Here is a 27,420-nt window from a genome sequence, read left to right as displayed (position 1 = left end):
TGTTCCAACAAGAGCTTGTAGTCGCTCAATTTCACCAGATTCAATCCGTGGATGGCCAGCACCATCTGACGGTAGCCGTGGTGGCAGTAGATGAGGTAGGTTCTGGCAGTTCTGCCACCCATGTGACTCTTACAAGCAGAACAAGAGAAGGCTTGGGGGAGGGGGAGAAGCAGAACAAGAATAGAAAGAATTCATTACGAAAGGACTTCAGCGATAGCTTGTGACCCATGTACACGTGCTAAGCTTAACAAATACAGCAAATTGTTTCAACAGCTAAACAATATTATTTGTTAATCCTGAGATAATGTCTTCAGGAGTGTAACCACAAACGATCATGCAACCGCTCTTCTCCAGCACCAAACATCTCATCTACCTTTTCACCGTCTCGGTAAAACTGAAATGTTGGTGTATAGCGGATGTGCTGAGTCGTTTCTGGACATTCATCAATATCTGCATATATGAAAGAAAGCTTTGGGAAATTGTTACTCAACTGACAGAATTTAGGGAGGATCTGGCTACAAACACGGCACCTGAAAAATGATAACAAACCAAATATTATTCCATATTGTTGATTGTGTCAAGAACTTCATGTCTGACCCTCTAGTCAGATAGAGATCCTCAGCAATTTCATTGCCCGAATTATTAGAGAGTTTTTATAGAGCCTACTTATCTAAGCAAATCTAGGGCAACCCATTCATTTGCTCGAGTAGGTGGTCTTCATAAAAGCTTTCTCACATTTACTGTCCGAAATGATAGCAATCCGGACAGCAAATTGCTGGGATCCAGATCCTTATAAGAAGACTGACTTGAGCAATTACCATAGTTCAATTTTTCCCTCACATCAAAGGACACGCCCAAACTCCATGTATCCCACAACTTGTATGAAACAAGAACCAGTTTCCTGGCAAAAATGCCTCTTAAGTCTTACCCCTTACATATGCAACTCACCGTGTAAATCATCATTACATCAAACATTTTGTGTTCATACAAGAAGCTCACAAATACTGCCTTTTTGTGAATGGGTTTGTGCATATGATTTTGATAATTAAAACGAGAGATCAGGAAAAAGGCTTTTGAAGAACTTGTTACGTACCAAGATGCACCGTAGTTGATAACTGCCTGCAAGGATTTCAATAGAAGGAAAGAATCATGAAACTGACGCCATTCAAAGGATTAAAACCAATCTACACACATGAAACTACACCATATATATATATATATATATATATATCGGCCTCAGGAAATAAATGAATTCAATTCATCCATATCTTTTCCCTGTCTGATTGCCGAGAAAAGAAAGATTTTTCTTGGTGTGCCTCCTTCCCACAACCCAAAATCTCCTAGAAATTCATTTTCATTTCTTTAGCTTCAGAGAAGCAAAATGGCGGATAAAGAATAACCCATTTGTCAAATTCTCAGACCCATAAGAAAGAAAAATCAAAGAAGCCTGAAGGATCCCAAGACAACAAAAAAAGTAAAAATTGAAAAATAAGCTGGTAATGGGTGCTTACAGGGGTTTTGGAAGACTTAATCTCCAGAAGAATGTTCGTAAGGCTTTGATCGCCGGAAGCACTTTTCAAGTTTCCGTGGCGATTCAGTGGGAGATCCAAACCTGTGCCACCCAACCCTTTCTTTGTGCTGTCTTCACTGCCACTCATACCAGCTCCACCTTCCATATCCTTTGGTTTGCGGAGCTCTAGAATTAGCAGCGAGTCGTTTGAGCCTTGAGGGGGGTTTTGGACCTTTGGTATTAGGAATAAGTGCCAATTAGACGACTTGTAGTTGTATTAAAATGTCTTGCCGTATTTGTCAAAGGCTTGCCGTTTTCATTCCTACACTTGCAACTTGCTTTCCTTGCCTCCTACTAGTAGGTATAGACGGCCTCTCTTTGGATTGATTTGGATTGATTCCAACTACTTACAGTCGGACTCGAATTGGGCTGTAATTGTGACCCAAGTTAAGCGTTTTATTTATTTATTTATTATTATTTTTAAGTACATTAAACTAACAATAAGAAGCCGAAAAACTAAGGAAAAAAATATAAAAAAGCCTCCAAACTAATAGTCGTTTGTAATAGAGCCAAACACTATTTAAAAGGTACTAAAGTAGCCTATCAAACTACCAAAATGTATCAAAACCGCCACTTATTTTTTTATATTTCTATAATATCTCTATTCTTTTAAAAAATAAAATAATAGAACAATTTTTTTTTTAAAAAAAAAGGGCGAATAAATACAAAAAAAAAAAGGGTTTTTGAAAATAAATAAATAATTAGTCACTATAGTTTGCCTAAATTATAAATCGCTTCATGTCGTATGAAAGTAAAATTTAAAGTTCACGAGATATTCCAAAAAAACAACTTAGTCACTAGAGTCAAATTCCGTTAAAAAATATGACGAATTCTGTTAAATATGACGTCAACACCTATAAAAATGGTGACACGTGTCATTCTTAATAAATAAATAAATATATATATATATATATATATATATATATTAAACTATATAAAAAAAAAAAAAAAAAGGAAAACCGCCCCTTTCCTTTTTTTCTTTTTTCTTTTTTTTTTTTTTTTTTTAAAATTTTAATTTTTAGTTTTTATTATATTAATTTTTAATTTTAGTTTTTAAAAGAATAAGGATATAATTGGAATATAAAAAAATATGTGCTATTTTTGACACACTTTGGTAGTTTGATAGACTACTTTAGCACTTTTTGAATATCGTGGAATTCTTTCAAAAACGGCAGTTAGTTTGGGAGACTTTTTTTTATATTTTTCCCAAAAACTAAATAAGCTTAAAATCAACAAACCAGGTCCAAAGAAGGAGGGTCCTTCCCACTAACAATAGGAACCGAGGGAGGTGGAGCATGGGAATGCGGCCAAAAAAAAATTTGGCTACGACCCAATGTACGATAGAGTGGACACCTAAGTTTACACTTTTATTGACTTTCCTAGCTCTTCAAGAGGAGGAAGCTGTGATAGAGTTGAGAGTCTCAGATATAATGGAAGAGATACATCAATCTTGAGAGAAGCAGGGTTAAAGAAGAGCCAACTTGACAACGAGCAATTCACGTTCTAAAATAATTTTTCCAATGTTGAGAAAAGAAGCTAGAGACATAGCTAGATGGGCTGCCAAAGCTTCACCAATGTTTGGCGAACAAGTTGGGCTAATTTGAAAAATCATGTTGGTTGTTCGGACTTGGGTCAACGATATTGTTCGTTTGCTCAAATTCGACTCGAACTCGAGTCAAGTTTTCTAATATTGATCAAACTCAGCTCACCAGCACCCGAGCCAGCTTGAACTCAGTTAGGGACTTGAGCAAAGTTTCCAATCGAGTTCGATTGTAATTTTTTCAATTTCCAATTGTAAGAAAATAATAATAATAAACAAAAATAACAAATTTTATTAATTTATTATTAATAATTATACAACTTTACTCACTTTCAACATTTTCAACTTGAATATATACTTTCAACATTAGTTGGAGGAGTTCCAGACAACTTTGCATTGCTTACTCAACTATGGAAATTGAATATGTTGCAGTTTGTGAAATGACAATAGAAGTTTGGCTCGGAAAATTATTGATGGATCTTGGTATAATGAGGATAGAGTAGTCTCTTATCACATTATTCTATGACAATAGTGGAGCACTTGCATAATCCAATGAATCGATAAACCACAAGAAAAGGAAACACATTAAGCGCACATATCATCTCATTAGAGAAATTGTAACCCATAGAGATGGGGTTGTGGCAATGATAGTTTCGACAAAGAGTCTAGCAGACCCTTTCTCAAATACCTTGTTTCGGGAGACTTTTGAGTCTCACTTAGAGAAAATGAATGCCAGATGTATGCCAAATTGAATTTGAGGGCAAGTGGGAGATTGCTAGGGATTGTGCCCTAAAACTCAATTTGTTTTGTATGACATTTTTGGTTTAATAATAAAGTTGTTTATATTCTAAAATAAATTAAAACATTGGGATATCTTTATATAGAAGTGTGTGACATTTATGTATATTTAGTCCTTAACTTATATTAAATATGGTTTAGGTGTGTTAATAAGATTATCACATGTAAGATCTAAGCCATAACACTTTGTGACTTATAAACCCTAGTTCATAGCCGATAATGGGATTGAGCATTCCATCTGATAAGACTATATCATATTAATCATGATTGTCTATCTTAATCATGGAAATATTTTCCTAATTTGAATATATATATAAAAAAAAATAAATTAAAAAAAAAAGGCTACAATACACTAAACTCAACCATGTGAGTTGTTATTCTATAAACTACTGTTAATTGAATAACTTGAATTTATGACTGTTTATAGCATTAACTCACAATTTTAAAAGGAGTGTAAACTCAAATGTGAAGTGTAAGTCACTTAGATACATTTAGGTGTAAGATCATTTGTGGTCAAAATCTCAATGTAGTATTATAGGAATACTACTCAAAATGGAATCCATATATATATATATATATATATATATATATATATATTTTCAATATCCATATTCATTTTGATTGAAATCAAAGATTATGCCTCGTTTGGTTCGCGGAATGTCTAGTCAATTGAAAAAAGAATAACTACTACTAGGAATTGAAGAATGTAGAATATAATAGCTATTCATATTCCTTAGTTTGGTAACAACATACATGTAAAACTTGGAATTGAATCAAAATTACAAAAAACCCTATATATATATATATATTTTCAAACTCATATTAAAAAAAAAAAAAACCTGAAATAAAATGGCCGACCATGCATTGGGGTGATCGGCCACCCATAGAAGTGACTAGGGTGGCCGCGACCAACCTAGAGGAGCTCTAATGGTGGCCGCGGCCACCCCTGAAGCAAATCACAGCCACCCCAAAATGCGATAGGGGTGGTCACACCACCCTCGACCTCTTTTGTGGGTAGCTGACCACCCCAATGGTTGGTCAAGCCACCCACTTTATTTTTCTTATTTTTTATTTTATTTTAAGTTTAAAAAAAAAAAAAAAACGTATATATAGGTATTTTTGAAAAATGTAATCTATTCCTTAAGAATTAGGAGTGGCTTTCCTAATCCTGTGTGTATGGTATTAGTAGTTCCATAGGAATAAAATAAGCTATTCCCAAGAATAGTGTGTTACCAAACACATGAATGGCTATACATAGGATTAGTTAGTCCATTCCAAAGGTCTATTCTGCAAACTAAATTGAGCCTAAATATTTCTTTGAGATAAATTTAATGAGAATTGATTATTCTATATGTCAGGCATGAGTATTTAATAAGGTGTTACTAAAATTAAATGTACTCAATAAAATATGATTTAAAAAGTATGACAATACTCAAGAAATTAAATCGGTGACTCAGAAACTAAGAGATAGTAATCTACAATGACAATAAATTTACTTTGATTTTTAATTTCAATGTGGATATTTCATGAATGGGTCATTAGAAGTTAAGTGAGCACTTGATTAATTAGAATAAATACTAAAGTGCAACTAAAATTTTTTAGCGGAATAAGTTGTAGTTAATGGTAACCTCTAACAAGTTGACAAGTGTTCTAGGCCCATTTGATCTAGTTTTATTTTTCTTTTAGGTCCACTCTCAAGCTGCCCTTTTGGGCTTGACCTAATTGCACAAGGAAGAGTACTCCAAGTGGTCATGTGAATTGGTGTTGAGGTAAGATTTTGCTTTCCAAGTTCCATTCTAACTAGGATTCACATGCCTATTTTAAATTGAGTCTTGTGTATGCGAGGCCACACTCTTTGGTCACATGTATGTTATATAGGTTAATACATATTTACACTGTTGTGTGTAGTTGTGTGTGTATATATATATATATATAGTTGATAGGCTGCTTAGATAGTTAGATGCATCAGTGATGACATGGTGATCATACAGTTGCTAACAAAATACAAAACATGACCTGTAAAGACTCCTACATATCAAGAAATACAAGGCAGATAATTAAATAAATGAGCATTGGAATTGTAAAAAGAAATTAGAGTTCTGAGATTTGTTCCTACTTGCTCCATAGCTAGTTTGTCCATATGACCCCTCTGAACATTTTCTTTTCTTAATTAATTACAAGGGCATTGCCCAGTTACAGAGCATTTATATTTTTGTAAATTTTACTTCTCTCCCTTCTCATTCCCCTTCCATTTCTTATTCCAAGAATGTCCTCATCAAGTAAGCTCCCAGGATCCTAAATGCTAAAGCTTGGGAGGCAATACCTACAACACAGGTGCAATGATCAACTTAGTTAATTTCAGAGAAAGCCCCTAGATGGAACTTCTTACTCAATGCTTCTATGGCTGATTCAATCCGTGCTTGATCCTGCAACCAAATTTTTTGAAAGCTTAGACATTATTGAAATAACTTCTTGTCAAACTTTAAGAGCACTAGCAGCAGCTTCCCTTTGCTTTTCCCTAAGTTTAGGGCATCAAACTACTTTTTACTTTCCTATAAAAATATATTTCACAGTAGCTTCCCTTACCTTTCTCAATACCATTAAAATATTATTTATTTACAAAATACAAGTTCTCTACCTATCCTCACTTTTTTCACAAGATCCCAACACAATCCCCAATTAAAGACAAAAAGATGAACGATAAATGTTTATATTAAAATATATATAATGAACCACTTTTGGTTCCCTACACATTGAGAAATATTGTAGCAACCCCTAAGGGTTGGTTAAATGTAAGGAATCTGATGTGAGTAGGTTTTTGTAATTTTTTTGAAATTTTTCTTAAACATAAGAAAGAGAATGACATATAGGGCATCTGTTGCAAGTGTTCTAATAGCAAAGCTTGAAAACCCTTGTGAAGAATTATCATACCTCGCCTTTGAAACTAATTACCAGAGGTCCATATCTCGATTTGCGGTAACACCCTTGATTTTGCAGAGGAAATCACAATTAGAATGAGATAAAGAAGATGATCATATACGCCTAAAAATCCGCACTAGGTAAAAAGACTCTTACCAATGTACAGGTCTGGGAATTCAAGACAAAGTTTTGATAGAGGTTGAGCAGTTTCTAGCTGAATTTTATCAAAGAAAGATAACAATGAGATGATACCACCAAAACAGTAGAATATCGGAAGTACATGCTTATTAAATTAAACTATATGATAGTACTACAATTAAATAAACCATAAAAAGATTGCCAGAATTCTAAGATATGCCTCAATGAAATTGCTCAAGCAATATGTTTTCCTTCAACAAGTTAAAAAGAAAAAAAACAACTTTGGTGAGCATCTCAATCTTAAAATAATCATTCTGGACATTTTCAAGTACAGGAATTCTAGGTTCTCTTTCTAGAAAAATTGACAATGCATGCTAGTGAAAGAGTGGGTGAATTTATTTCTTCCCTAATTCACAAACACATACTTTACATATAACTTCTCCACTGAATCTGCAAATTCATCCCAATTTTTCTTCTCAACATTCATCCCCAATTTAAAGACAACCCCCTACCCAGATACCAATGGTCAGCCAAGGATGGCCAGTAGTATTGTCAAATAGGCCAAGTGTATTCAGTTTAACATAACTAAAATGTGATTAACAGTGAAAGAGATTCTCATGTCTGTAAGTACCTACAATTCTGTCCACTTAATAGTATACAATGTTTTAGATGTAACAGGCCTAGTGCATATGCAGCCAGACGACAGCTAAAGCAAAAAGCAGAAGTAAGAAAGAAATCAAAACATTTCTTTACTTGATGAGCAGCTAATCAACAGAGACACAACCGAGAAAGAAAAAAAAAAGAAACAAAGGCTGCTCCACATGTACTGAACATATAATTAAGAACAGGTAATGTCAGGTCAGAAGTATGTACTTGAACAGAAAAATCTTGAACTCTAGCAACAATTGCAATGGCTAACGCAATCAATAGTTAAAATATTAAATTATTGACAGCAGAAAAATAGTAGACTCTTAACACATACATCTGAAAGCTGTGTTGTCAAGCACTTTAATATGTATGGCTCCATTAACACTAGCAGGCCACTAGACCCTGTTAATTCAATCAAACATTCCCACTCCTTGTCCAGCTCCATAACATTTGTTGCAGTAAGAATGATCACATTTTGACACTTTATCTACAAATAAACAATCACCTGATACTAATTAGTTCAAACTAACACTTGATAAGTTCATTTGTTGATGATTCAATATGGTGAGGTTCTAGCTGAAGTTACATATCAAGAACTATGAGAGCTTTTAGAAACATACCAAGGGCACATCCAGCTTCTCATGATGCAACAGTTCAGTGATACCTTCAGGCAACAGAGCCATCTAAAATGAAACATGCAAGGATGAGCTCAAATTCTGTGTCAAATACTCTAGCACCATAATCTACGTCTTAACATTTTACGCAATGTGGTAATAAGTTCAAATATATAGATAAATTTAGCATGTCAGCGCCATTGGTTTAATTTTCCCACTTAATGGATTTTCCTCTCAGTTGCAATCTACCAGGAAATTATACTAATAAGAGAGTACCAGTCTGTTTAATAACAATGCATTCAAGTAATTATGTCATCCTTTCACATCAATTCTGGCATAATTTTCCTTTTTTCCTTTCTTTTCTAAAAACATATAATTCATCAAGTCACTCTAATTATACCCCAAACAAAATATGCGATGCTCTCAACTTATGACATAATCCAAAAGTAATTAACTCTTGAAATCAAATACCTCGTTCTTGTCACCAGTGCATTGATCACCTAAAAGATGCCGAAGATATTCTTCAAATTCCTCATCAGGAGCCTAAATTGTGGATAAATGACCAACATAGATGGAGTTAGTGCAACAAATAAACTGTAAAGCCTGCAGAAACCATGACATCTCTTGATATGCCCATAAACAAACAATCACTAGTGAATGGACTTAGCAGGAGCTTGAATAGAAACTGGCACAAAAAGGAAAAAAAAAAAAAAAACTGACACATGTTGCAAGATATTAATAACTTAGGATTGAAAAAAGTTCACTTGAAATTAAACAACGCACCAGGCGAACTCCAAAAGCCTTTGCAACACCTAATGATGTCACATCCGAATGCAATGGGCCTACCCCACCATATATAAAAACCTGTATGGCCATATATATCAAGAGTGTACCCATGAAGAATAAGAACTTAGGAAGGAAAAACTGTCAGTCATTTTATATCATTTCATTTAGCCACTAAAACAACTCTCTAACAGTTTGCAACAGGTTACCATATCATTAGTAGATTTTTGTCGTTCAACTTCGTCAGCCACAGAATCTACCTGGTACAAGAAGAATGTCAGAGAAAATGAAACTGTATTAAAAATGAGAAATAACTGCAACATTTACAAATCTATATGTAACTCCACATTCATCGTTCAATGAAGAAACACAATGCTTATTATTCATGTGCATATCTCTATCACTATTATCAATGGTTCCACCCTGCACATTTGATATGCAAACAGGTATGTGGTAAAAGAAAGTACATAGGCCAACTATGTTTTGCCAAGATGATTTCAGCAAATAGTAACTTACATCATTCCGAACGACAGTCGTTTGTGATACAGACCAGCCAATTGAATGAAGCTTTCGACACAACGAAGGTCCTAACTGATCCTCAATGGTACCAAACCTGAGCTATGCAACAGATAAAAGAATACTAGAAACTTCAGTATTTATGTTGATTTGCCTATTGTCACTTTCGGGTGCTGTGACTTCTGTAAGCCCTCCTTCAGTAGTAACAGTCAATAGGAAAGACAAATAGAAACTACCAGGGTTATTCCACACACTGACATTTGATAAAGTTCAAACATTTTGGATTACAAACGTTCTTTCCTTCTATCAGAATGCCATGCCAAACATCTTTAACTATGTTGCGCTGATGCATGTGTCTGTGTCCTTGTTTCATGAGTGAAATGCGAAAATTTCTTTGTTGACATAAAAGCAACATAAATCCATAAAACAAAGCAGCTGACTTCTAGTGCTTAGCAATTTCCATGATGATATCAAGATAATTTTAAAATGGCTGGTGAAGGATCAACTTACAACCCATGACATAATGCGATGATTCATGAATCATGGCTAAATATCACATGAAAAAAAGAAGAAAAAAAGAAGAAGAGTAATTGACAATTGAAGAAGTTCAACAGTTGAACAAAATAACATATCTCTTGAGAGGCCATCCAACAGCTTTAAATGCTTACAAGTAGAGAGAATAACTGATCAAAGAAATCAAGAGAACAGAGACCATTTGCATTGAAACACATGTAATATCAACAAGGGACTTACAGAATCTCATCCCCCACAGCAATAGCTGATGCTGTGCGCATGCTGTTTTTACGTAAATCAATACTATCCGGACCATTGCTACCAGCAGAAAAACTCCCACAAACTGAAGGAGAAAACTTTTTTGCTCTCCCTGCTCTCTCTGATCTTCCATCGGAGAGCAGATATGCAGGTCTAAATGTTTCCTTATTATTGGAGGAAGCAGTGATGCGCAATAATGCATTAGGAACTGTGTCATATATGCTACCGACTGAAGTGTAACTGTGAGAAATTCAAAGAAAAAATATCCAAATCAAAATTATTAAATAAAAAAAAAACCCTATTTCAATTCACATGCACGTCTCTTTTATATTTGCATCAGGGACCACACTGTTAGTGTCAGAAGCATAGCCTGCACCACCATAGTTAAGCAAGGAACTTCTAAAGAAAAAATCAACAAAAAGCCCAATATTTTAAGATGTAAGAGAGTAAGAATTACCCTTTATCATAGAGAGTACAGTATCGGACCTTGCAAGTCAAAATGAAGGCCCAAACATCTCTGCCAAAGAAACATCAGTTAGAACCCTCAAATTTAGCCAAAGTTGAATTCAAGTGGAACATTAAAAATTTCCAAAATCCTTAAGCATCACTTTAAACATTCATGAAGGGAACTAAATAATAACGACACAATAGTCCCAGATTATAGGGCCAGATCAATCTTATTTAAGTTTTACTCAATGTTGTTAATGTTGCTGAAATGACTACCAAAAACAGATACACACAAAAACAAACATATATGAATGTATGTAGCTACGTATGTAAACTTTTAGTCCATTTTCATGAGCTGCCAAGGCAACCAAAGAAAGTTTTCTCTCAAACAGCACTTGACATTTGAGAAGGAGAAAGTAGCTAGCGGAGACGGCATATAGTAATTGAGATACCTGTAAGACCAATCCAAGATAGGGTTCACTCGCATGAAAGATGGCCATCCAGGTGAACTGGGAGAAAACTGTTCTTGGCCTACCTGTGAGATTAAGGTAAAAAAGTAAAGGATTAAAGGCAGCTATGCAGCCTGAACTATGGGGTTATTTGTGATGTGCCCCTAAATTGCATTTTTTTTTTTCTTTTGCAATAAAGACACTTATTTCAAGATTAATTTGCAATGTTCACCTTACCATCCTGTTCAATTACCACTTGTCCTAAAAGCTTAAGCTAATAGAAAGAGATAAATTTAGAGCCTATTTGAGATTGTGTTATAGAGCTTAAAAAGTACTTTTAATACCTAAAAAGCTGTGTCAAACAAAAAGATAATATGTTTGGTAAAAATTTCTAAAAGTACTTCGTTGACTTTTTTACTCTAAAAATTGACAAAACTCTATTTTTCAAACACAATCCCAAATATGTTCTTAATCATTTAATCAATACTTTAACACTCCTCACGTGTAGGCTCAAATTTCCTTTTAATAGGTGAGACCCAACACGTGGAATATTTAATTTAAATGGAGGATGAATTGATAAAGTCAAGGTTCGAACTCAAGAGCTTTGGCTCTGATACTATGTTAACCTATCACTTATCCCAGAAACTTAAGTTGATAGAAAGAAGTAAATTTAATCATTTAATCAACACTTTAACACATCCGAAACTAGTGTCAAAACTAACAGATTAGTAGATAGGTGGAGTGCTGAAATGCACTAATCTGCCAAAATTAACAAATTAGTGCACTTTTGTATTATCCACCCTATTAATCGGTTAATTTGACATTGATTTGGACAATGGTGTGTACATGGCAAATTAATCTCGAATTAGGGTGTTATTTGCAAAAATTTGTAATTTAGGAGGGACATTACGATGACCCCATAAATTAAGGTGGACAACAGCAGTTAAACCCAGAATAAAACAATGATATCGGCTTTCAAATAGAAATCACAAAGAACTATGGAACATAATCTAGCAAGCAGGAAATTATTAGATAAAATGTATCATGTCTTGTCAACGTAGAGCATGAAAGATACCGCAGTAGGATCACCAATTCGAACACCAAGGAAAATAGCTCTAATTGGTTTAGCTTTTAATAAAGCTTCCAAACCAGACTTGAAATCAGTGCGAATGATGTCCAGTTGTAAACCATAGCTGCCAAATAAGAATAAACCAAGCAGTTAGATCCTTCAATATTACAGGGCCTAGAGGTAAAAAAATATTATCATCTTGAGTATACATAAACTTTATTAATCATTCAAGTAAAAATGTGTGGGTGGGTGTTAGGAGGGGGGGCGCGCGCGGCGGGGATGGGGGTGAGGATCAAAAAAAGAAAATAAGAGGAGAGTCTCTTACATAGAGGCTGCATCATAGGTAAATGAGTTGATTTCAGGGAAAGCAGAGGGGCTCTCAAAATATATTGTTCGAATTGGAAAATCTTTTAGACCCTCGTTAGAACAGCTTTGCTCCCGTTTATACAAAAAATAGCCAGCCCTAAGTAGGTGCAGCAAAACCTATACATCCAGTTTCATTGTCACTATCAATGGGACAGACGGTAACTGATGGATAACTAAAGGAAAACACATGAAAACATACAGTTGAGTCCTTTCCTCCATTAAAGCTGAAGGCGACCTCTTCAATGCTGTTAAGAAAAAGAAATATCAGGTGTGGCAAACATCAGCAAACTTACATGCTTTTGCTTCCAATGGATAATGACAGATAAAGATTATAAAAGCGGCAAGTCATCAGAAGAAAAAAGAACAAAAGAAAAAAGATGCATATTGAATACATAAACGGGAAAATTTTGAAAATTAAAGCCAAATACACCACATGAAAACTCTTTGCTCATCATTCCTTGAGTTTTAGTAAGGAAAAGAAATGAGGCCCCAGGAATAATACTCTAGCCTTCTAAATTCGTATCTCTAATTCCTTCAAACTAACAAGAGAAAGTGGTATACAAATTATACATCGTAGCTATGCAACATAAAGAAAAGAATGCTTAGGAGATCATAATGATAAATTCATATGACATGACTCCAGTATGGATCATGTCCCCACTATTGTTTGTCTGGACACTTACTATCTGAAGCATCCATCACATAGAGTCTATGTGAGACACATATGAGACCCACTTGGATCCCACATGAAGCCACGCACATGTATGGTCCAGATTTATGCAATGTAAACAATACATTGAAAGTGATATGCTCCTTCCACTGATGGTATTAGGTGGGGTTATGAAGTATAACACGTGCATACATTTAAGTCAGTGTATGGGTGAAGAGAGGGGCAAGTGTGTATAGAAGGCGACTACATTTCCACAGAGCAATGAAGTATAATTCTTTCTAAATGGGAATATAAGTCATACTTAGGAAGAATTTTCTTCCTTCCACTATGTCATCTAAAATTACTAACTTTAATCATTCAATTAAGTACCCAATAATGCTAACATCAAATTAACCCATTTGATAAGCTAAGAAGATTCTGTTCCAAAAATGGAGACCAGAAAATCAAAAACCTTAACAGTGCTTACTCAAACTGCAAGAAAATTTTTCATATAAAGCAAAATTTCTTCTATTAAGCAGCAAGTCAGCAACATTTGTTGTATTTATACTAATGCCCCCCCTCTCATCCCCAACAAGAACAAAAAAAAAAAAAAAAAAAACCAAACCTTAGTCTCATCAATGTCCAATAGATGTACAGCGTAAACATCTGAAGAATCTCATAACGTAATAAAAGACAGAAATGATCTAGTAATATTTGTCGTATCTTTGAAGTGCCCAAAAACACAGAAGGAGAATTTGTCGCGTCTATCCCGACCACCACGAATTTCTCATCGACAACCAAAACACTATTGACAAATGGCAAAAACATCTGAGATCCTCGTAGGGGAATGACAAGCAGCAATAATCTAGTAATCTTTGTGGCATCTACCCTAACGCCACTCCCCAAAAAATAGTCAAGGAAATAATAAAGAACTTAGTATCATTAACACCCAAAACAGTAGTCACATGCATGAAAAAACATTTGAATATCTTAAAAGAGATTAAGGGATAGCAAACATCCAGACAATACTCAAGAAAAGAATGGCCGAAGTACCCTCTGGATTGAGTAAGCATACACATTAATAGGTAAACTTCCACACATCCGTATCTAAAATTTTAATATGTCCTCCACTCATTAAGCTGAAACTTTAACTAATAGCTTGACATAAGCACCATTGACTTGGTCCCAAACAAGTAAAATAAAAATAGCTATTTGGCAGATTATAACTAAATCATCAATTAATCCACATATCTAATTTTATTTTTCAATAATATTATGAGTTGAATCACTTCGCAATGAGAACATTTCTGAATACAAATCAACAATGTAAGAAAAACTAATAAAATCTTGACAGTAAAAAGCATGCGCCAATAGTGTGAATCTGAGACAATGGATTGAGTATACCCTATTCAATTAAATGCTGGGCACAAAAGGCAAACCAAACTGGCTGTGATGGACATTTAAAGAAACAAAAGCATAGATGTAACAGTATTCAATATATTTGTTTCAAGTTCAACTGTTTCATCCCTAATACAAGCATTAGTGCATTCTTCATAATATCAATCAGCATGCATAAAGTATAAGATTCAAAATGTTAACATTTTTTTTTTCCTTTTCCCAGTTTTCTAAGCAACCAAATGGAGTGTAAACTCCAAACCTTGACGCCTAAAATCCACAAACCAATTCATAACAAATGTTTTGCACCACAAAAAAAAAAAAAAATGCAAATTACAAAATTTGAAACAAAACCCAAAAAGTAAAGAGGGGAAAAAGAAAGAACTTACGAGTACAAAGCCAGAGCTCTCTGAATAACATAGATGGCGTGTTCGTACTTGGTCTTGAGCCGCCGGTCACCACTCTCTCTGATTGCCTTATCGATCTCCATGTGCCCTGACACACAAATTTGTATAAAATCATCAAACGTGAAAGTAAAGGAAATGGGGTATTCCAAATTGAACATATATTGCTGTTTCTCGGAAAGAAAAGCAAATGGGTCTTCCTAAATCCATAAAAAAATTCAAAAAAACTGTCGGAAAATTAGGCAAATGGGGCTTCAAAACTCGAAGAGATGTTGCAGTTTCTGGCAAGCTATGACGTGAAACTCACTTTTCACGCACCTCTGAGTGGACTGAGTTAGATGTAAAGCTTGGAAGAGAAAGCTGTGAATAAATAGGCCTAGTGAATGAGATATTTCTAATGGGTTCTTGGTTGTTTTCTCAGAATCGAAACAAATTGCTGAGGCAGATGTCTTGGACTTTGCATTACGTGTTGTTTAGATGCCACAGGTTCTTTATCTCTGAAACTGAAAGTAGTTTCTCTTCGTCTTCTACTCTTTATTTCACACAAAAGCTCCGCACGCGGCCAAGTTGAAAATTGAAACGGAACTTGGATCCCGATGGTGTCGTAAATTCTAATGGCAATGGCAATATTCGGGAATTATTCCCATGATTTTTCATTTTCCGAATATATTTCTTCTTCTTTAATTAAAAAGGGAACGGAATATACTCCACATGTTTTACAAATGGAAAGCACAAAATATGTCATTCTTGTTCTTTGACAACTTTATTACCATTTTTGCTTTAAAAAAGTATTTATTACCTTTTTTTTATTGGCTATATAATTATGCTAATGAGAGATATCTAATTAAAAACAAAAAAACAAAAAAAAAAAACAAAAACAGAAAAACAAAGTATTGTTAAAGATGGAGCAGTTAAAATGCAAATGATAGAAATTTCCTCCAAACCGGTATGGAGAAAATATTATTCAACCGATGTAAAATAATGCAAAGTGTCTATAAACATTTAAAATACACTTTAAATTTTTAACTTTATTAATAGCAGTTTACAAATTTAGACTAAATTTAATGTGCCTTCTAAATGTTTATAAACATTTAGCACTATTTTACATGGGTTTGACCGTTTGAGGATATTTCCTCTACACCGGTTTGAAGGAAATTTATGTCCAAATGCAAATGGGAGTACAAAATCTGTCATTCTTGTTCTTTAACAACTTTATTACCATTTTTGTTTTTAAAAAATATTTATTACCTTTTTTTTATTGGCTATATAATTATGCTAATGAGAGATACCTAATTTTTTTTTTTTTTTTAAAAAAACAAAAAAAAAACAAAGCATTGTTAAAGATTAAGGAGCAGTTAAAATGGTGCACAAGTTGAAAAGATGGTGAGCTCAATATGAGCAAATAGGAGGTCTCCAAAGAGTCATTTAAAGTTTTTGCATTTCTGGAGGTTGTGAGTAATATGCAAGAGATTTTAAGGTGGACTTATTCTTAAAGTTGTAATTTAAAAAATTCAAACTTCTCTTCTTTGGGTTTAATATGATGCTTTTGATATAATTTTAAAATTTTAAAATATCTAAATCTTAAGCTTAAAAATTTTCTAGAAGAAAGATTCATATACCGCTTTTCACATTGTAACCATCATCACTAAGGCTATAAATGAAAAGAGTCACTCGTGATTGCCCATTTCTTTGAAACTTCCTAAAAGAGCCTCAATTCTATTGCTAACAACACACCCATGTGGAGTAGACTTTAGTTGTTGGAATTTTCTTTTTTTTTTTCTTCTTCTTTGACAAGTATTATTGGACTTTTTTTTTTTTCTTCTTTCTTTTGAGAAACTTATGCAAAAATACTATGCAAAGGAAAATGAATTAGTAAAAGTTATAATATCCGTAACGCAGTTGGATTGATAATTTGTTTTTTTTAATGTATTTTCTTGTTTGTCAAAGTTAGCAAGGAGTATGGGGTACTACCATTTGTTCCGTCATTAACGGTTCAAGAAACTTCCAATGAAAGAGGAAGAAAATTCAGGAATTCTTGTTCCATTTCCATTTGAATGAAAGTCTAAGTTGGACCAGCAGCCTTAGTTGTCCCCTTCCTTTTGCCCACCAAGCAGCAACAAAAGAATTAATACAAGTAAAGAAAACATAAGCACTTCACTTGGAACATTTCAACATCAATCACCTTTTTTGTTAGTCCTCTTCATATTCTCTATCCAATTAACTTAGTCAACTTATTATATTCGTGGATATTGTATTTACAAACTCCCTTGAAACATAATGTTTATATAGTAACAAGCAATAAGAGATAAGCACATGATTATTTCTTTATTTATTCTTTTTTTAATTTTTAATGACAGGAAACCTCTTTAAAGCATGACCATTTGTGTATTCACTCTTGTCACCTATCAGGCAAACTTCAAATCCGTGTAAAACGCTCGCTCCATGCGAATTCAAGAAACTATGGTGAAAAGTCGACCCTCACCTCTCGTCTGACTTAAATTTTCATGGCCAATTCCACACCAAAGAGGACATGAAATCAATGAAACAAATGGCTTATAAGCTTACCAAAGTTAGCTTGCGAAAGATACTTTCGATGCCTAAGTTAGTTAAGAGTTTGATGAAGATTTAGCCCTGATTCTTGTGCTCTCTATTTCTCTTTTTTGCTTTTGATCTCTCACATTTTATATATTTCTACATGATGATGAGAACAATATCCATAATTTTTTATTGTCAAATGACATTATTCATATTTGTTTCTTCTCATTTAGATATTTTCCTTCTTATATAAAATAATAACTAGAGCACGTAAGCACATTGATAATGTCTACTTCTGTTATATGTTCAATCATTGCATATACATGAGAACAGAAAATGAGAGAGAGAGAAAGAGAGAGTTCTATGTGGGAAGGTAAGAAGCAATCTAGGATGACATGTAGGTGGCCGAACCGTCAAGGGAGTGGTTCGACCACTCTCAATCGGCTTTTGTAAGTGGTTGAACCACTCCTGTAGTTAAGGGAATGGTTTGGCCACCTCAACAGCCATTCATTTTAAAAAAAATTAAAAAATTTATTGTCACAATCTAAACCATTCATTTAAAAGGAACTATCCAAATAAAATGTATTGGAACTGGTGCAGCTGGATCCCAATCTTAAAATCTTTTAAGCTAATGTTGACAGAATTTCTCCCATGTGTTTTCATCATTAAACCATGCCTTTTTATTCTATGGAGCACTATCTATGATATGCTTTAGCCTGGATTCCTCATGTAGTGGAGCAGTTTCTTTAGACTGTAGTAGTGTAATACGTTGGCCAGCATATGGACATTTTATTTTATTTTATTTTTTCTAATAAATTTGTAACCTGCTATTTTATCTTTATTGGATATGTTATGGACACGTACGTATTAATTAAAATTTTTTGTTCATAATTTTGTCCCTTTTGGACATGTTATAGTCATAGACGTGTTATTTGTAAATTTTCAATGTGATGATGTAAGTTTTTAAGAATGAACAAAAGAAACATGTTTTGCTATTTTGGAAACAGAAAACTGTTTCCAAAACAGGTAAACAAACAAGCTCCAACTCTTGGGAAGATTAGGCATCGCAATATTGTGAAACTATATGGTTTTTGCTATCATTAGGGCTCCATTTTTATTGTGATAATTTTTCAAGAGAATCAACTACACTAAAGATGGGTATAAGAAGAAATCATTTAGGGCCCGTTTGATTTGCGGAATAGACCACTAGAATGGAATTGCTATTCCCATGGAATAATCATTCTTTTGTTTGATAGAAGTCTATTCCAGTAAATAGTTATTCCTATGGAAATGACTAATCTCATCTACACAAGTATAGCTATTTCTATTAAAAATAAGAGAAATAGCTATTTTTTATGGGAATGACAAGGTTTTCCGAAAAAAACCCTTTTTTTTTTTTTTTTTTTTTTTTTTTTTTCAAACTTAAAATAATAATAATAATAATATTAAAAAATAATAATAATAATCATGTGGCTGCCAGCCACCCACAGAAGGCCCATTGGGAGGGTGGTCGGGACTTGGCCACCACATGTTTAACCATTTTTGTCTTTTTTTTTTTTTTGTTAAATTTGAGATTTGGAAAAAATAGAAATCAAATGGGCTTTTTAATAATTTTAGTTCAATTCCAATTACGAAATATGTGTTACTACCAAACTAGAAAATTTGAATAATTATTCAATTCTAACCTCTTCTATTCCCCATTTCCTAATGAACTACGCATTCCGCGAACCAAACGAGCTTCTAGTGTTTTTGTCTTAGTGAGTTTTGGTACTATAAGGTGACTTGGCTAGTTATTATTAAAGAGCACAAAATACCTAATTTATGCAAACTCCCTATTGAAGTTATTTTATAAATAAACTAATGGACTCGTGATCAAACTCAACTTACTTGAGCTGAGTTTGAGCTTAATTAATTTCATACGAGCAGGTCAGTCAAGCTCGACTCGAGCTCAACCCCGTGTAAGTATTTGATGAATCGAATTCAAACATTCAATACTCCACTCGACAAGATTAAATCCCTACTTTGACTCGAATTATATTTTAGAAACTCCTATGATTTTGGCCCTTAGCTGATCAATCGAAGATAGCAATTATATGCATGCTGCTACTTTTAGAATAATAATAGACTAACTATATAAATGAATAATCTCGACACCTCCAATTACAATTGCATGACAGAATTTCACATGGAGCAAGAAGTAAATTTGCCCAAAATCTGAAGCAACCTTACTCTAAAACTGGTTAGTTAAAATACACAAATGCTTAGCTGGGGATAAGATTAGCAGTCCTCTAGATGTCTCTGAACTCTTAACCCAAATTTCCTGTGCAATGACTTCTACAAAGAAAACTCTAAATTCTTATAACCTATGGCTGCTTCATCATCAATCTGCACAAACAAAACTGTGCAAAATTCTTCGGACCACTAGACAATTCCAATTAGCTAGTCATACAGGCCTTCTTCATTCCAGGTGTCAACTAAAAAATCAACCATCTCCTGAAGAATCCATGAAGTAATATAATGTCCTTATCAACATTGTTCCAAAAGTGAGAATGCGAAGAAGGAAAAAGATCGAGAGTATCTACGGAACTCACCGCTAAGGGAATTGGCTGCTGAAAAGGTTCAGTAGATAAAAGCAAATCTTCGTAAGTAGTGGTCCAGCTGCAAAAGATCATACACAACATTACATGGTTATCTATATGAACCTCCTCATAAAATTCTACATACACGATTATGATGCTGATTCTTGTGTCTCCCTTTTACCCAAAAAACCCCACCTCTCAAGCAACTAAGAAAAAAAGGCTTTTGACCCTACTTCAAATATTAATAGATTTCATATGTTTAAGGTGAAAAACAAAAGGTTAGTCAATCAATATGCTACTGAGAAGCGCAGAAATCTCTCTCTCAAGATCCCCTTTCTTAAACACTAAACATGTCAGAAAGTCCAGACCCAGTTTTCCATTAAAAGAAACCTAGAATCAAGGATTGACGGAAAACTTTGGTGAACAGAAAGGTACAAACAAAGCCTGATAAATGTGAGTGAGAAGTTGGGAGCATTATTTTCCTTGTACTAAAAGTTACATCTTAAAGAATTCTTGTCATGATGGTACAATAATTTATTTTGTCACATACATTTAAGCAGGGATTTCATATTTATTTCTCACAAAGCACATAGAAACAAGGATGCATGAATCCCATCCCATGCCAGATTTTGATTAAATTAAATTTTATGGTTGGGTTTCTGATGTTTCACAAGAGGCCATTCCGTTTTAGACCACCCATGGAGTACCCTACTGACGAACACATCTCATTTCAAGCACTTTCCATTCAACATCGGCATGGCTTTTGTCCCATTTCTCTCCCCAATTATTTTTTGATAAGTAATAAAATTTCGTTAAAATTTATATGTTCTCCGATTTATCCTTTCTAATTTTTTGACTCCAAATTCCTTCACTATATGGATCAAGGATATGGTGGTAACCTTTTTTATCCTTTCTAAAAAGTTAATAAAGTAAGGCTTCCAGCTTTTGGATGTATATAAATCCATCTTCATCTCAGAATTGCAAAGGGAACTCACAAGTAAAGTTCCAACCAAGGTTGGCAGAACTATTAAGTTCACGTCAGAACTTGAGAGGATAATGAATCCCCAACCCAACAACCGGGAAAGCAAATATACATGAAAATTAATGGTTAGTTTAATGGTTTTATGCAAGTAGACGTGTGCACATGCATATGCGTGCTACATTTTCCTGATGTTGCTATAATTGAAAGAAACGAAAAGTATATCGACATAGATCACCAAGCAGGTCAGAGAAAGTAAATTGTGGCAGTGGACTACAAAACTGGCACCTGCCAAAGTGTTTTAATCATCAACATCCAGTAAAATTTTGAAAAAAATTTAAAAGATGTATATACCTCATAATCGGTTCTCTTCGTGCTCTTCGTGATTTTTTAGACTGGTCACCAACCCATTCTTTTCTTCTCTCATGCCAAGATATCTCAGCTGCACAGTAAGTTCACCCATCAGAAGCAAAGGCTTTTACTTCAAAACTTCTAACGAGGGGGAAGAAGGGACTTTTCAACAGCACTAAGTGCATTAAGTAGTAACAAGAAAGTGCATCAGCAAACCTCCAGCAAACAAGAAGTTCTATAAGTAGCCAGATAGACATCTTACAAGTCTTGGGGAAAGTTCGTATATAGAGTGCTACGGTCATCTCATACTCACCATTACTAACAGCCCATAACACTCCCACACAAACTTTTATTCTCACCTCATCCTAAAATGCAGTGGTTCCATCATACAAAGTTCATATTCAGTCAAAACAAACAGACCCTTGGTGTGTATTTAACACCGTCAAATGCTTGCTGCTGAATAGTGTTCAAACATACTCAGGATTACTTCGTCAATTTTGCAATATACCAAATAGCATCATGAACATAATTATAGACTTTCAATCAGCATGTTCTCCAGTCTTAAATATAATTACAGAGGAACAAAAGAACATGGAAATGGATTTCTAGCATACTAATTCCAACAATTTATCACTTTATGATTATTATCTATGATTCAGGTCACCCCGCTAAAGTCTTCACCTAACCATGCACATTGAAAAGGTCAGTTTTAGTATAAGTTCGACGATGTCCCAAAAGAACCTTTTCTAGTGGTAGACTGATAACTACTATCACAGTCCTTGAAAGCAGATTATACGGTATATACAACAAAGACAAGCTTTCCCTTAATAGACATACCATGGTTAACAAATATCTCTTTCTCGCTGGGCTTCTCTGTGCTAGAATTATTTGATCCTCCCGAAGGTCGATTTTCATGGGAACTAGAATTGCTACCATTAGTTTCCATTGTCTCCAAACTCAAGTCTCAACAAACATTGCCTTCAAAACCACTACACTGCACAAAAAGTTAAAGGATGGAGAAAGAATTCATCAGCTTACAAGAAAGAAATCCATTGTACTGGATATTGACCAGAAGGGACAAGCATGTCATGCAGTGAGGTGAAAGAAGTTCAAAAACTGGAGATTGACCTGAAATATCACAATGAGATATAAATCTGCCTCGAGCTTGCTCATTCTTGTAACTAGGAATATCTAACCAACTAATTTGCAGCTTCTAGATGTCAAATTCAAGACTGATAGTTGTAACACTCCGATCCCATAGGAGGAAGATGAAGAGTAGCCCACATAGACTAGATAGTTTATAAAGATAATCATGAGTGTTAAGTCTCACATTGCCTAGTTACTAAGTGAAACTGGGCTTTATAATGAATTCTACGGCAAGTCCAAATTGACTAGTCCTTTTGGATTCATATCGCAGATATGGCTAGCGCTTTTTCCAGTGTCGTTACACTTAAATATAATATAAATTGGCTCAAACATATAAAATTTAAGTTTTTGGTTGAGTTATCCCACTGTACAATATTTATGGTCTCATTAAAAAACTCTCAAAAGTGTGAATTTCCCCAGGATATGTAATTAGAGCTAAGGTTCAATGTTTAGATCAACAATTAAGGTAATTATGGTGAGTACAAAATTTGAAATATAAAAGTCCAATGGCAAACACAACTTCTCTCTCTCTCTCAAAAGTGTGAATTTCCCCACGATATGTGATCAGAGCTAAGGTTCAATGTTTAGATCAACAATTAAGGTAATTATGGCGAGTACAAAATTTGAAGTATAAAAGTGCAATGGCAAACACAACTTCTCTCTCTCTCTCTCTCTCTCTCTCTCTTTCTCAATATCCTTATTCAACAAAGAGTTTAAAAGAGTCTATAAGATGTTATTGAGAAAGGCAAAGATATGACAGAAGATCAACAATGATGAGTAGAAGGAGATGGATGGTAGCTACTGGGGCAATTCATCTCAACCTATCAGATGAAGACATACATCATATTATTGATAAAGAAAAACCTAAGAAAATATGGCAAAAATTGAAGAACAGATGACAAAAATCTATACATAAGAAAACAATTATATAGTTTACTGATGGAGGAAGATATAGATATGTTTGAGCATCTTAACAAGTTTAACATGTTGAATAGACAATTGTTAAACTTTAGGGTGAAAATTGAAGAGAAAGACAACGATATTTCTATTAAAATCGCTCCCCACTTCGTTTGATCACTTAGGACATTATTGAATGGAAAGAGACTTTCGAATTTGGAAAGACAACTAAAACATTCTTATCACATGAAATGAGAAGAAAACCTGTCAATGGTCATGGTGACGCGCAACAAAATAATAACAAAATTTACACAGTAATTTAGAACAAAGTGAGAAGAAAGGAGCTAAGAGAGGAGAGAGAGAAAAAAAAGAAAGAAGCTAGAAAGAGAGAAGCAAGGAAAGAGAGAGAAGAGAGAAGAAGTTGGGGAGAAGAGAAGAGAAGAGAAGGAGAGAGAAAATCATTTTCTCATAATTTTATTCTATCAGTCCCCTTCCATTGGAGTACAATGCATGCTTAAATAGACTTTGATTGAACTCTAGGGAAACGCCCATTTATTAACTTACCTAACTTGGCAATACCCATTATTAAATTATCCAAAATAATTTAGGGCAACACTTAATACATTGACTCTTGAAAATTAAAATAAATATAAATTAAGACAATTCAATAAATGGGCGTCGACCGATATTATTTTAGGTAATTCAATAAATGGTGTTGCCTATGCTTTTTTTTTATAAGTAATGTTGTATATACCAAAAAGCGCAGAGGGGCGCAACCCAAGAACACAGGACGTGAGTAAGTCAATAAATTGGCATTGCCCTAGGGTTTAGCCGTGAGTCAATTTAAGCATGCTTTGTACACCAATGGAGGCAGATTTGATAGAATTAAAAATGAAGAGTTGATTCTTCTCCCTTTGCCCTCTTCTTTCTCTCTTTGCCCTAGCTTCTTCTATCTTCTCTCTCTTTCCCGGCTTACCGGCTTCTCTCTTTCTAGCTTCTTCTCTCTCTCTTCTTTTAGCTTCTTTCTCCTCACTTTTCCCTAATTTCACCATGTATTGTTGTGATCATTGTTTGTCCCGCATCAGATGGGCAAGCAGAAAATAGAAGTTCATTCTTGCTAGCCAAAATCTTCCTTCAATCATGCATCTCGAGCCTATATTGTTTACCATCACTAACTCCTAAAATTCCAACATCCAAGAAACAATTTCTTAAGTGGTAATTAAAAGACCTCTAAACAAAGTGAAAAGCCCGTAATTTTTCAGTCCTTTCCACATCCCACTTCAACATTTTCAAATAAAGACTCGGAAAAGTTTTTGTGAGCGCATTCTTTTCACCTATTATTAGATTATGTTCACTTCTTGTATTGGTAATGCACAGATAAACGTGCCTTACTATCATCTATTAATTAAGGTAAGATAGCAACACACATACACATCAATTGAGCATAAGATTTTTATGTGGCTCACTTTTCCCTATTCGATAGGATATCTACAAGCATATTCATCAACTATCACAAACAAGCTCGATATACCAACTGACAATAGACCTAGTACAAGCAAAAACCAAAGGAACCCACAACTTCATAGCATTAAAAATGCAATTAAAAATTAAAAAAAAAAAAAATCACGAAATCTCCATCGACAAACAATGAAACCCACATCAAATTATGCAGAATATAATTCAAAGAGACAATAAAAAAAGGAAATAAAATAAGAAAAATAAAAGAAATTTAAAGGCTATAAAGAGAAGGATGGGAAGGAGGGCATACCTTTCGGAGTTCAAGTCTGAACCATGTGGACTGTCTGTGAAGGAAGCGTTTTGGGTTGAACTCGAAAAAGAAAGACGATCTTTTTTGAAGATTCGAGAATTTTGCAAATGCACAAGGGAGTGATTTGAAAATCAAGAAGGAAAAAAGTATATAAGATTCTTTCGGAATTTCTTGTATCTAAAGAACTCGGAAGGTCAAACGTATGCCATCCCCCTATTATGCAGACGTGGCTAGATGCGCACAAGAACAAAGTTTTTATTTTATTTTATTTTTTAAAGAGAAATGTTAGGAACCATCTTTTTATCTTTCTAAAATTGATGTGACTTTCAAATCACCATTAGATCAAAATTTAAGTATAATTCATCTAAAATTTAATAGTGATTTTAAAAGCCACATCAGCTTTAAAATGATAAAAATAAAATAAAAAGATGGTCTCTAATATTACTCCCATTTAAGAGGGGGGGTTTCACCCTACGATAGGTGGATATGGTCATGACTTGTGTGCGTACGGTCTCATACTTTGTTTTGATTAATGGACAACCTCATGGGCATATTTAACCCACGAGGGGACTCCGTCAAGGAGATCCTCTGTCACCCTATTTATTCATATTGTGTGCTGAAGGGCTTAGTAATCTACTAAGTAAGGTTGAGGCTAATAAGGAGATTTCGGGGTTTCCAATCACAAGGAGCGGGGTGAAACTAAGTCATCTCTTTTTGGCAGATGATAGTTTGCTATTTTGCAGGGCAACCCTGGAGGAATGGTCAAGAATGTAAGGGATTCTAGATGTGTACGCGAAAGCTTCAGGACAGAGACTCAATATGGAGAAGACGTCTCTATTCTTTAGCAAAAACACCCCTTGGGAACTTCGGGATGCTATCAAATCAGTGGTAGGGGTCAACTCCACCCAATGTTATGAGAAGTACCTAGGCCTTCCGTCTTTGATTGGCCGGTCTAGAATCCGTTCTTTCAAGAGTATTGAGGGGAGAATTTGGGACCGGCTAAATGGGTGGAAGAAAAAATTTCTCTCTCAATGAGGGAAAGAGGTCTTACTAAATGCTGTCATTCAGGCTATCCCCACTTATGCAATGAGTGTCTTTCTCTTACCAAAGACTCTTTGCAAAAAAATTAATTCCATGATGACACGGTTTTGGTGGGGCCATAAAGATAATTTATCCCGAATTCCTTGGATGGGCTAGAAGAGATTGGGGCTGGCAAAGGGTAGGGGTGGAATGGGATTTAGGGATATTGAGTGCTTCAACCAAGCAATGTTAGCAAAGCAAGGTTGGCGATTACTCAAATTTCCTTCCTCTTTGACGGCACAGGTTTTGAAGGCAAAATACTACCCCCACGGCAGTTTTATGGATGCCAACTTGGGCTCACACCCATCCTATGCATGGAGGAGTATCTTTTAAGGCAAAGGAGTTATTGAAGGAGGGACTCATTTGGAGGGTGGGAGATGGCCAATCAATAAACATTTGGGGGGGAATCGTTGGATTCCATCACCAACTACCTATGCCATTCACTCCCCCAATCGAATACTCCCTCTTGATGCAAAGGTTAGCAGCCTGTTTGATGCAGAGACTCACGGGTGGAATATTCCACTTCTCCAAGAACTATTCAGTAGTGAGGAGGTAGCTCAGATATGCAGTATCATTCACTGCAATGGAAGACAACTTGACTCCCTTATTTGGAATGGGACACGTAACGGAATATTCTCTGTTCGGAGTGCCTATCACTTAAGTAAGGAAATCATGGAACGAGGATGCAGTTCTGGGTCGACAGGTCCACTGGCTGATGCTTTATGGGGGAAGATATGGCGAATCCGGGGTCCCAAAGTGGTTCAGGTTTTTCTTTGGAAAGCTTGTCACAACATATTGCCAACAAGGTAAAATCTCCATCACCGTAAACTGATAGCCAACCCAATGTGCCCTCTATGTGAAAGTGGTTGAACAATTCCCACAAGCTATGAAATTGATTCGATCACCTCCATTTTTAGGGGTTGCTAAGTGGTTCGGCCACCCCCAACCCGATCAAAAGGGTGACCAACTACTACCGCCGATGGCTGAGGAATGGTTTAGCCATCCATTC

General features: G+C 34.8%; 3 protein-coding genes across 9 annotated transcripts; all 3 read right to left on the bottom strand.

Annotated features, from left to right (window-relative positions):
* Positions 1–176: 176 nt before the first annotated feature.
* On the bottom strand, positions 177–1,723 carry LOC132191852 (Thioredoxin superfamily protein). Its single transcript, XM_059606965.2, has 3 exons — positions 1,512–1,723; positions 1,094–1,119; positions 177–530 (listed from the first exon to the last, which is right to left on the bottom strand). The coding sequence occupies exons 1-3, from the start codon at positions 1,674–1,676 to the stop codon at positions 311–313; spliced, it is 411 nt and encodes a 136-aa protein (XP_059462948.2). The 5' UTR covers positions 1,677–1,723; the 3' UTR covers positions 177–310.
* Positions 1,724–5,943: 4,220 nt separating this feature from the next.
* LOC132162104 (phosphoadenosine phosphosulfate (PAPS) reductase family protein) lies at positions 5,944–15,732 on the bottom strand. 4 transcript variants are annotated; one of them, XM_059572357.2, is made up of 17 exons: positions 15,384–15,732; positions 15,062–15,167; positions 12,828–12,873; positions 12,588–12,745; positions 12,269–12,386; positions 11,197–11,279; positions 10,755–10,814; positions 10,280–10,537; positions 9,527–9,623; positions 9,220–9,270; positions 9,011–9,091; positions 8,699–8,770; positions 8,234–8,296; positions 7,948–8,100; positions 6,984–7,041; positions 6,840–6,892; positions 5,944–6,334 (listed from the first exon to the last, which is right to left on the bottom strand). In XM_059572357.2, exons 2-17 carry the CDS (start codon positions 15,160–15,162, stop codon positions 6,257–6,259), a joined length of 1,530 nt encoding a protein of 509 aa, XP_059428340.2. In that variant the 5' UTR covers positions 15,163–15,167; positions 15,384–15,732; the 3' UTR covers positions 5,944–6,256. The 4 variants fall into 4 exon arrangements, with proteins under 4 accessions (XP_059428340.2, XP_059428341.2, XP_059428342.2 ...); XM_059572358.2 differs by having other exon boundaries at positions 15,395–15,732; XM_059572359.2 differs by having other exon boundaries at positions 15,543–15,732.
* A 4,013-nt stretch (positions 15,733–19,745) lies between these two features.
* On the bottom strand, positions 19,746–25,540 carry LOC132192127 (zinc finger protein). 4 transcript variants are annotated; one of them, XM_059607357.2, is made up of 6 exons: positions 25,332–25,540; positions 22,649–23,487; positions 22,358–22,514; positions 21,524–21,611; positions 20,203–20,269; positions 19,746–20,104 (listed from the first exon to the last, which is right to left on the bottom strand). In XM_059607357.2, the coding sequence occupies exons 3-6, from the start codon at positions 22,464–22,466 to the stop codon at positions 20,051–20,053; spliced, it is 318 nt and encodes a 105-aa protein (XP_059463340.1). In that variant the 5' UTR covers positions 22,467–22,514; positions 22,649–23,487; positions 25,332–25,540; the 3' UTR covers positions 19,746–20,050. The 4 variants fall into 4 exon arrangements, with proteins under 4 accessions (XP_059463340.1, XP_088367304.1, XP_059463341.1 ...); XM_088511178.1 differs by having other exon boundaries at positions 22,358–22,509; XM_059607358.2 differs by lacking the exon at positions 22,649–23,487 and having other exon boundaries at positions 22,358–22,509.
* Positions 25,541–27,420: the final 1,880 nt, after the last annotated feature.

The sequence above is a fragment of the Corylus avellana genome, chromosome 10 (assembly GCF_965113065.1).
Source record: "Corylus avellana chromosome 10, dhCorAvel1.hap1.2, whole genome shotgun sequence".
Lineage (NCBI taxonomy): Eukaryota > Viridiplantae > Streptophyta > Magnoliopsida > Fagales > Betulaceae > Corylus > Corylus avellana.
This window is presented reverse-complemented; position numbering and strand designations above follow the sequence as displayed.